This window comes from Hippocampus guttulatus, chromosome 1 (assembly GCF_054856545.1).
Source record: "Hippocampus guttulatus isolate MCC_2025c chromosome 1, RoL_Hgut_1.0, whole genome shotgun sequence".
Lineage (NCBI taxonomy): Eukaryota > Metazoa > Chordata > Actinopteri > Syngnathiformes > Syngnathidae > Hippocampus > Hippocampus guttulatus.
In genome coordinates this window covers 1,553,503-1,564,673 of record NC_141261.1, presented here as the reverse complement: position 1 = coordinate 1,564,673, position 11,171 = coordinate 1,553,503, and the positions used below count along the sequence as shown (strand labels likewise).

General features: G+C 41.9%; 1 protein-coding gene across 2 annotated transcripts in view; it reads right to left on the bottom strand.

Moving 5' to 3' along the window:
• Positions 1-5,728: 5,728 nt before the first annotated feature.
• Positions 5,729-11,171, bottom strand: part of zeb2b (zinc finger E-box binding homeobox 2b) — a 54,933-nt gene continuing 49,490 nt past the window's right edge. The window contains exons 8-9 of one of the 2 annotated variants that reach the window (XM_086126752.1): positions 8,631-8,811; positions 5,729-7,746 (exon numbers count right to left, since the gene is read on the bottom strand). In XM_086126752.1, the coding sequence (XP_085982878.1) occupies positions 7,172-7,746; positions 8,631-8,811 (756 nt within the window). In that variant the 3' untranslated portion in view covers positions 5,729-7,171. The remainder of the gene's footprint in view (positions 7,747-8,630; positions 8,812-11,171) is intronic. The other variant, XM_086126826.1, reaches the window with a different exon arrangement.

Here is an 11,171-nt window from a genome sequence, read left to right as displayed (position 1 = left end):
TGGCCAGGCAAAGGGTGAACAAATCACCACAGATTTTTCTCGACAATATTAACCCCGTGTTCACTCAAACTGTCACATCGTGCTCGGCTGAAGAATGCTGCCTAATTACAGCAGATATTTTATGTCCAAAATGCTGAGCTCTATTTAAATCAAGTTGCCAGAGATGTGAGCGCTTAGGCCGCCAATGTGGCTTCATAAAAAATACATGTTGATCCCTGAGTTAAAAAAAAAAAAGAAAAAGAAAAGTAATTTCTAAAAGGAATCGGCCTTGCACTTTGACGGCTAAGTGATGCTTTGCTTAACGTCTCCTCCTATGAGGTTGAGGACGTGTCACTTTGTCTTTGGCGGCCTTTAATCAGGCTCCAGCCGCGCTGAACTGACCGCTGATTTTGCATGATATGATTACACCTACCATGCTGTGCGGCGTTGTGAATTAGCCTTCCTCCTCTAGAAAACGTGTAATGAGCGATGTACCCTGCGCCCAGCTGGGACCATGATCTGGCATCCTAATCAGCCGTCAACCCAGGAAAAGAAAAAGGAAAACCGCTGCTGTTGCCGGCACGTTAGTATCTGTGTTTGTGCATATCAAAAGATTACCACTTTGGCAAAACACATAATCACTTACCCCTTAGTGAGGTGGGGAGGGAGGTGGGTTCGGAGGCGCTTCTTTGAATGTCAGAGGATGCTACCACAGTCAGATGACCAGCTGCGTGTTTGATTTGTAACACTGAATCAGCTAAAAAATCCAACAAACTCCAGAGTTCGACGATGTGTTTGGCACACTTTCACCTGACAATCAACAACAAGTTGAACTCTGTTTAAGGAAAAGAATCAATCATTGGCAAACTCACCACAAACTGCCGAACTACAGCAAAAAAGGCTTGACTTGGTTGGCTTTATGTTTTATTCCCATCGCGTAGACGTACACAGTGTCTGCAACTAGTTTTGGGAGAGGCTCGTCCCAGGAGCACAGCCCGAGTTCAATTTGTAATCTCTCCTTGTAGGCTCAGCTCTGTTGGTGAGCCTACACAAAAAAAAAAAAAAAAAAAAGAGAATACATTCTGATATTTCTATATGCATAGGCTAATCACAAACATTGCATTGGGCTTTAGAGACATTTCAGGACGAACGTAAAATGGACTACAATCATTAGAGGGGCATTTTAAAATCACAAGCGATCCATGAAAATTTCCCTATTGTTCCTTTCTGTGACTCTTCCAGTCGCTCTCTGTTGCAACCTGCTGATTGCGTCATAATCTTAGTGGCTATTTCTCTTTGATAGTGAGGAAGACTTTTGCGGCCATTTCAAATGTAAATTGCAGACGAATGGCATTGCAACAGTGCAAAATTGCCAATCAAATATGCACACGAGCATTCGCACAAACAACGTTTCTGGCAGTTAATGTAACCGAGACCCAGCCGTCTGGCAGACTCCTCTAACCCTTTCCAGTGCAGTGTATTCCATGCAAACATAAATCCTTAATACTTAACTAGATTTATACTTTCGTATATACTTGTAGCGAGAGAACATTGCACGGGTGCACTCAATGAATGGGGTTGGTGGATGACTGCCAAAAGTTGTTTAAAATTTACCGTCTTTTCGTGTCGTCTTCTTGGGATCCAATAAAAAATAATACCGATACGGGACACTATATTGTATTTGGCATCTCAAAACCCCTAACAGGGTTGCCGTTTAGCCATAGCATCAGACCAGTAGATGCGCTGTACTCAATCGCTTGGTGTCGGCAAGCGAATTAGTTTCACACTGAACAAGTCCCACAGAGAAATATATGACTCACATTTTTTTTTCATTTGTAACATGTTTAAATTATTCAAACAAGAGCGATGAGAATCTTCACTCTCTCTGTAATTTTGTATACGCGCGCCAACACGAAGTTAAGAGTAAACTAGCAAGCAATGTTCGCAAACTTGCCTTTAGAGTTGCAGAGGTACGATACGATGTAAACTCAAAAGAAATAAATAGCACGTGCATTCAAAGGGTCACGCGAGGTTTACCTGGAAAGTTTACGTTTCGTCCTGAAATTTCTCCCAAATGCCCATTATCCCAAGCAGTTTGTTTATAGTGTAGATATGAAAATAGCACCAGTACATACACCAAGTAGCAGAACATTTTGGAGGAATTGAACTGATTTGTTGACACAGGAGGAGCAGAACTGAGGAAATCAGGTGTGGACAGGAGATATGAGTAGTCCGCAAAACTTTAAACAGCTACTGATAATATGCAATTTCCACTCACCGCCTGCCTTTTTCCCTGTGACCCTGTTCAGAATAAGTGGTTTTGAAAATGAATGGATAGTTGTCTGCCTATTATGCCGCACACTCTCACAGGTCCTTACTGTAGTTTGCGTTCTATGGTTGACCAACAAGGGCAAGAGTTTATCCTGAAAAGTTGAAAACCCAGCTTTATTTAAACTTGAACTTTAAACTTACAGAGCATTGTCATCCAGCAGGGGGCTCACCTGCCTGGTTTATAACAAACTCATCAGCAAATGTGTTGGGGCCTTGACAGTCACGTGGCTAATGAGACTGAGGAGGAAATATTTTCAAGTTTAAAACTCATCTTGGTTTGATTTTATAAGGTTGGTGACCATGCTTACCTTGTTTTTTTTTTTTGTTTTGTTTTGTTTTTTTGTAAGTGTGATTCACATCTGCGGCTTATTCTGACTTCTGTTCCTATTCTTTCATGACTGCTTTTATTTGTGAAAAATGGCACACAATCAGATATTCTTCGTTTGTAGAATATTTACTCATGATAATGTGGGCAGGGAGTCCAAGAATGACGACGACACATTAGGCGAGTGTCTTTCATCAGCATCTTCCTCCTGGGCCTCCCTCCTCTTCAGCACCGCTGGCATCAGGCTGCACCACCTGCTCCAGGCCTCATTCCGCTCAGGCCAGAATGAACAGCTGGCTGCTCTTCTGACGCTCTGATTGGTTAATCCCTGCTGGTCACTTGTGCCTTCTCCTCCCTGTGTGTCATTGAACTTTCTCTCGCCGAGCGCCAAGGCCTTCCTCGATTCTTTGGCCGCGCCCGTCCTTCATGTGCCCTGCAAACGGCCCGGGTACCATGTGCACTTGCGTACATTATTTAATGCGGTCAAAACTCTGCCAGTCTCATTTCATTCTTACCTTACCAGTAAGAGATCGAACACAAGTAGCTAGGCTAGGATTAGCACCACTTCATCTCTCTGGGCAAACTATGGTGCCTGAGGGACATTTTATTTATTTATTTATTTATTTATTTTTTTACAGACGGAGATGCAAGCTCATTTTAAAAAAAGGAAAAATGTGAGCATCAAATATATGTAAGAGTTTAAAACGGCATCTTATGTACAGTATTACACACCAGTTATATCCTACAAACAATAACACTGGTGAATAGGTGTTTTTTTCAGATAAATTGTTTTGATTTTGATTGATTCAGAATCTGCCCGGATTTTTTTCTCTAGCGCATCAGATCTTAATAATAATGATAATAATAATAATAATAAAGTAAATAACTAATATTTAGAAATTAAGGGTGAGGGTCAGCAACAGGTGGAAACGTTTTTCCTGAAATGTCAACTATGAATTACAACGTATGATAAAATACGTTTTGCTCAAGGTCTCAGAGGTCACACTTAGAAACATGAATCTCAACAACCTGAGGTGCTTGAAAAAAATTTAAAACTTTTTTTTAAAAATCAGCATTAAAAATACATTTAGGGACACACAAAGCGATTACTGATTTAAAGTTTTCTGTTGACCATCATGATTTAATGTAGGCCTAGAGTACATGTAAATCATGTAAAATTGCTTTTTTTTAATTACCGGTACACTGAAAATATGTTGAAGTGACTCAACTTTATTTTGTCAAGTGGTTGCACAATATAAAATCAACTGGATCCAGATAATTTTTTCAAGTAGTTTCATAGTCAACTTAAAATGTAATTGGCTCCAGATGATTTTTTTTTCATGCAACCACATGACAAAATAAAATTGAATAAATAAATCGCCCTTATTTGCATTTGATCGTTTGCAATGCATGAATTAAGCTGTTATTTTGGAAAATATTTAACACAAAATGTTCAAAGTATACTTGTTATAAAATGTTTTTTAATTCTTGGCAATAAAAATGTAAGAACTAAACAGTGAATGAATCAAATCCAACAACAAATATGACAGGAGTTTTGATAACCTAAATGCTCATTGGACGGATTGAAGAACAAAGCGGGTCATATGCAGCCCCCAGGCCATACTTTTGCGAATCCCTGCGTTTTAGGTTAGGTGCCGCTCACAGCCTCCATGACTGCAGCTCTTTGCTTACATGTTAAAAATGATGATTGCGATTTGCTTTAGTTAAATCTAATATCCAGTCCTGGTGATGTGTTCAGAAAGCAACACGAGCGTATCACTGTCATTGAGCGCCACGCAGCCATATGCCCGGCCCAGATTGGCGGTTTGTTTTGGACAGCTGAGCTGTAATGATTCACTGCAGGGGCTTCGTGGAGACCAGAGCTAAGTGTACATTTAGCCTGAGGCCATAGCGCTGCCTGCACACACGCTCTCAGTGCCTCCATTGACTGCTTTACATTAAAAACAACCTCACACATGGCCGTGTTCTAATCATTGCGACCCCATCATTTTCCTTTTCAGCAATGCAACATCGCGTGTGTGTGTGGGGGTGGGGGGGTGTTAAGGAGCAAGGGTTATATTTTGCAGCCCCGGTTTTTAGTGGTGTCGGGTCATGCATAACAGAGATAATAATATAGCAATGTGACTATTTACTTACAGTGAGCAGTTATACACGTAATGTCTTAGATGCAGGGTCGCAAGGGGAGAGCAGAAATAATTGTTTTCTTGTTGAACTCGTCAGAAAATTAAGTGCACCAAAAATCAATCCTGTTCACGTACGCTGAGCTTAATTGCAATTAGAAGCGGGCCTCTACTAATAGTGCCAGACGGTATTGATCAGTACACGTAAAAGCAGACTGGATCACTTTCGGCAAGTATTGCAGAATGACAGAACCACTTCACAACGATGGATGTTAATCGGTCAGTTTGTGTGGGACCATTTCTGTCTCCGGCTCGCCCACTCAGTACTTCACTTATGCTGTGAGCGTCGCTCCCGGAATCACACCCATCCTGACCTTTGACCTCCTTTTCAGCTGGAGAGCAAGTCAGAAAGATGCGTATTTAGCGGACGGTCAGTTAATTCATCGATGCACCTCCCTCCAGCCGCGCTGAACACGGCTACGTCACATAGCAAATTCAACAGCTAATCAACATTTAGCCCCCCTCACTGACCCCCCCCCCCCTTTCATCCATGAGATAGTCTGTGAATGATCCGGTGGTGATGCGATCGATGGGAAAACACCAAGCTGGTTCTGATGTTTGGCATGGCTCAACCTTTGATTCTTTCATCTGAGCCTTTTGATGTTGCCGCTCATCTACATAAAGCGCGGTGAAGGGCGTGATGGAGTCCACCTGTCACCGCCAAGTACAAACGTGGCAGGATGAAGGCACATTTTGCAACTATTATTTCCTCCTGCTCAACTGTATTGCTGCGTAATATGAAAAAGGCTAGTGTTCTTTTTTTTTTCAAATATGAAAAAGTCTAGTATTTTTTTTCATGTGCAGTAAAAAAAAAAAAACACTTTTATTTGAAACATTAAAAATCTTTTTTTTCAAAAAAAAAATCATTCAAACAAAGAGGACTCAGCAAATGTTTGGTATTTTGTAATTTGGCTACTTTTATTCGAGCAGGGTCATTTTCAAGAGAAATTACAAATCAAGAATTCAATAATACTTTTACAAAGACATTTCAGGAAAGATTCTGTTTCAGTCATGATATCATACATAGTATTTAACAGTCCCTCTTCATTTTTTAGCTTAAAAAAAGAAACAAAGATGAAGAAAGTGGAATTTTTTTTTCAGTTGAAAATACAGTGTTTTCACAATTGTATAAAAGTTCCCAAATTTGGAATTTTCCATGATGTGGAAAATAGAGGAAATAAAATAAAATAAGATTAAACTTCGCATTTCACAATGTTTCAAAACACAATAAATGCTCTCTTTACGTAAATTTTGCCCTATGATCAACACCATGTTCCTTTTTACTAAAATATATCTATATATTGAAGACCTATAGTACTGTACACAACAGTATGAAATAAATAAAATTAGGAAATATAAAATGGGCCACATAAATAAGTTTTTTTTTTTTCCAACCTACAAATAAACTGAATGCAATTTGTTGTTTTCCAAAAAGAAAAGAAAAAAAGGTTTGGTGTAATACTGACAAAGAAACATTGCACAACATAATGTAAACTAAGTAACTGCTGCCTAGAGTCTTAATACTGACACGGGTGCCGCAGAGAACAATGGTAAACCATCCCATAATACTGAAGCTGGTGAAAAAAAAGTAACCTTCCTTTGACACAATACGAGGGTGGCACTTGCAGAAAACACACAGGTTAAAAGGTTTGCATATAAGGCTTCTTTTTCATAAAACACCTCAAAGGCTTCATCCTTCATTTCATCCCCCTATCCCGAAGCGTCCAGAACCCACAATTTCCCTTAAGACGGACGCGCCACAAGCTCATCATCTTCCTCCTCCTCCTCATCCTCTTTGACCCATATCCTTCACAGTCTTAATGATTGGAGGCCTGACACAGTGTGGCCGCAGGTGGTGGAACCAAAGGTGGGTGACGACAAACACCAAAGGGCTAAAGGGGGTACGCAGACCCCGCTGCTCTTGTTCCAACCCCGTATAAATATATACATAGGCAACACTTTCTTTTTTCTTTTTTTTTTTCTTCATGATTATAGAAGCGGAGTGCAATTTGTACAAGTCACTGTTTTATTTGTATTTTTTGTGCTATAAATACTATGGAACACGGGCAGGGGGAGGTTAGCACCACACTCATGTATAGGCCTTTGGACTGTACATTTTTCCAGATGAATTTATTCTTTGTTGGGTTTGCATAATGCGGCTTCAGTCACAAACCCCTCCCCCTCCCTTCAATGCCGCTGCCTCATTGATTTAGCGGTCAAAGCTTCCCGGAAGCTTCAGGCACGTGCACGTACGGTTTAAAACATCCAGTCTTAAACCGAGCAGGTAAGAATACTGAACCGGAAGAAACGTCAAACGTTTCCCGCGGAGAGACCACTACATGGCGTCCTCCATCGTGTCCTCGCGATCCGATTTGGTTTCCATTTTGCCATCCAGCGAGCTATCGTCCATCGAGTGCTCTCCGTTTTCCTCTTCGTCCCTCAACGTGTCCGGGTCCGTGTCCATGCTCTTGCTCTCTTCCTCCTCCTCAAACTCAAACTCATCCTCCCTGCGTCCCATCTTCACATATTCTTCGTCCACTTCCTTGCGTCCCTCTATGATCCCTCCATTCACGCCGTCGTGCCGCAAGATGGCCTCACGCTCCGCCAGCTCCGGGTAACCCTGAGGAGTGATTCCCTGCAAGTAGGCCCGGCTCATCAGCAGCTCCGTAGGCTCCAGATGGCCCTTTTCGCGGGCCTCTCTCTCGGCCGCCTCGCGCTCCTCCGCCTCGCGCTTGCAGTAGGAGTAGCGATGGTTCATGTGCTGCGAGTACGAGCCCGAGTGCGAGAACCTTTTGCCGCACTTGTCGCACTGGTAGGGCTTCTCGCCCGAGTGCAAGCGTGAGTGCTCAATGAGATGGTGCTTGTGTTTGAAGGCCTTTTTGCAGATCTGACATTGGTGCGGCCGCTTGCCTGCGGACACACAAAACAAAGCGCGAAGAACGTGAGTGGCGCGACAACGATCGGGGCGCCACAATAAATCACACAAAGCAGAGGAAAGCAAAGAGTTTGATGGATTGGATGGCATGGAGCAAAATGACATAACGGGACATCAAATCTAATGCTATTCAAATTGTGAGGAGAAAGTGCGTTCGCATTCGCCGGCTGACATTATGGAAGTTCCCTCCTGCTGTCCAAGCAAAGAAACTCGTCAGTGCCTCGCACTCATCGATGCATCGTAAATACAGCGGCTGAGGAGTTAAGAAATCTGTGCTCAGCAGGAGGGGGCGGGGACAAGCTTATCTGTAAATATGACTGAAGTTCACGTTGATAGCATGCCTGCCGCAGGAAGCTGCCATTTCTTTTCTGTTAAAACTTTTGCAAAATATGCTGTGCACCAGGCGGAACGGCTTCTTAATCTCCAGTCGGACCACTTCCCTTCAGTGCAGGACCAGAACAACACAGCGACGTGAGCATGAAAGCGTCGCTTTCATGTCCAAATAGATAAGACGCACAAAAGCGGCAAACACTAGATGAGCGTTAGCGTCTGAAATGAATGATGCAACCCCATGAAAGAGGAACTTTGTCTCGTAGCAGGAATAAGAAAGACTCGTTAATGGCACTCTGAAGGTGCTGATGCGATCTATCGCCAATAACAGAGTTGCCTTTACTCATCGGGATAACAACTAGCAAAACTACGTCCACCCTGTTGATGAAAAAGCAAGTTACGAGATGTGCAACAGAGGAAAGAGGAAGAGGAGGGGACAAGTTCAAAGATTCACTGAGGATTTTCAATACAAACATTGACAAAAGGAAATATAATGGGGTTGGAAATAAGGGTCTAGAACAGTATATACCTGTGTGTTCATATTTGTGTCTGAGAAGGGAACTGCTCTTCTGGAATGTTTTGTCGCACAAGTCACACGCGTACATACCACTTTCAGTCTTCTTAATCTTCTTCCGCGACAGACAGGAATCGGGGTCTGTCATGTCGTCCAGCCCTGACATGTAATCGGCTGTAGCGTCAAGTAGGTCGCCCTTAGCAACAACAAACAACGACAGAAAAGAGAAAGAGGGCAAAAGACAAAAACAACAATTAGTTTAGGCTCACATTCAAAGCTTGCATGTGGCCAGCACTAAAATTCAAAATCGTGTATAATTATTCTTTTCAAATATTCAGTGTTGCAACACTTTTCGTGCATTTCATGATCCCTACGATAAGTGAATTTCCGCGGTTGACTTATAATTATCGAGCTGCTGATTTTTGGCTGCATTCAGAAAATGATGGGACCGGTGCACACACTGCCTCTGACAGTACGCGAGGACGATGAAACGTTAACGTTTTTGCTTTGCTCTGAAAATGGCTCACCTTCATGTCGCATCACATCACGATGCATTGTTAGCCAAAATTACATCCTTGTGGAATAATCAATTACATCCTTGTTTTGGAACCCGAAACAAAGTTGCCATGACTGCTTTTCTTCTTCTAATATAGAAGAAGCAACTTCAGTCATTCAGTACAGAAGTTGAAACTCGGTTTTGGTTTTCACAATTAAAAGACACAAGACACATTAAACCACCACGATTGTACCTTTGTCTACAAAGGGGCGCAGGATTCTGTTTAAGGTAAGCCATTTTAAACTAAAAAGTCAAACTTAATTATTAAGTGGGCGTTTTGTCACCCTTGTGTGCTGTCGATGGCAGGGCACGCTGCGCTGCCATTAATTTCTGAGCACAGCTGTTTACAATACATTCCTTGTATGAACGTGAGTGGGCTCCATTTTTTGGTTGCACTCTGAAAAACTGAACATTCTGAGTTTTCGAACGGTCTTCTGAATAAAGAGCGTATTAGTGTATTTCCAAACACACCCGCAATGAGGGACAGGGATTTGGGGGGGTGACAAGCCGTAGTGTGCATGGTCTTGGGTTTTGTAAAACAAATGTCCCCTAAAATCTGCATTTTTGACTGATCTGACTTAGGAGGAAGAAAAAAAGAGAAGAAAACCTGCAAAATTGCTCACAAATTAAAACCCGCAATAACCAAACTGAGAAGGAGTGAGTGAACACTGTTTTATCATGACATTACCAAGGTGGTTTTTTGGGGGGGGAGGGTTTAGGTTAGCAAGAGTGAAACACATGAAGATTTAGGGCCAATCCAGATGAAGGTGAGGGCTTTTTATTTTCACTTAAAACGTTGCACTGCACTTTTAGGCATTGTCCCAAATTTCAGCGTGAGCATGCAACGTTAGCACGACTACCTCACAGTGGAAAGGTCCGAGCTTCAAATTAAAGCTTCGGTCCTTTAGTGTGGAGTTTGCTTTTTCTCCCGCCTTCTTCCTCCAAATTAAAAAAAAACAAAACAAACAAACAAACAAACAAAAAGAACCAACATGCAACTAAATTGAACTGTCCATAGGTGTGAATGTGAGTATGAAGGCTTGTTTGCCTCCATGTGCCCGGTGAATTACTACAAGTAAAATCCAGGTCTCGGTTTACCCTCCCTCATGCTCAATAACAGCTAGGATAGGCTCCAGTTCATCTGTGACCATAATGAGGACATGGATGGATCATGCATGGATGTTAAAGACAAAATTCTGGCATTTGCAGATAGTGTGTATAAAGGCATTCAATTTTGGGCGGGTCCATATTAGGACTGTCGCACCATGGGTCAGAATTCTTTGTGTGGCATTCTATAAAGATATTCATTTAAATATTATTGATTCCTACATCTTGTTAGGAGAAATGATCCTAATATTCTGGTCAGTTAGGATCCAAACATTTACATGAAAATCTACGTACAAAATGAAATTAATAAGTCCTTTCCGTGGCTTTACACACAATGCATTGAAAGGAGATTTGCGAGGTGGGCTATTGTTTCTGCTTTCATTCGAGTCGGTAGGAGTGCCATCACTTTAAAAATATATTATATGATGAAGACAAGTGCGGCGTGTGAATTGATGGAGAACAATGTTCCACCGTGAGTGGAACATTCTGCCACAGCGATCACAATCAGAAGGTGTGACGTGTTCCTTTAATGAACTTGACAATGCAAGGATGTTTTAAGATGGGACCGCACTATCACTCTGCAATCAATTTCAACTAAACGCCTGTAGCTGTATTTTTAAAATCTAATTTAATAACTTAGAATGAGAAACATTATTAATACTTTTTTTCATCAAAATGGTTCGCTCTATGTTAAACAGCCCTCAGCATGCAGTGGTAATGAACACGGAGCCGGTGCATTATTAAAGTGCACTTGGAAGCAAATCTCCCTTTAAACTGCAACTCCGGAGTGGTGTGGTGGTGCTAAGGGGAATCTCCACGGCGGGTTTTTGTCTTTTCTACAAATCCAAACATTCTGGGACTTCTGCAAGTTGGTACCAGGAAGAAGATGATTC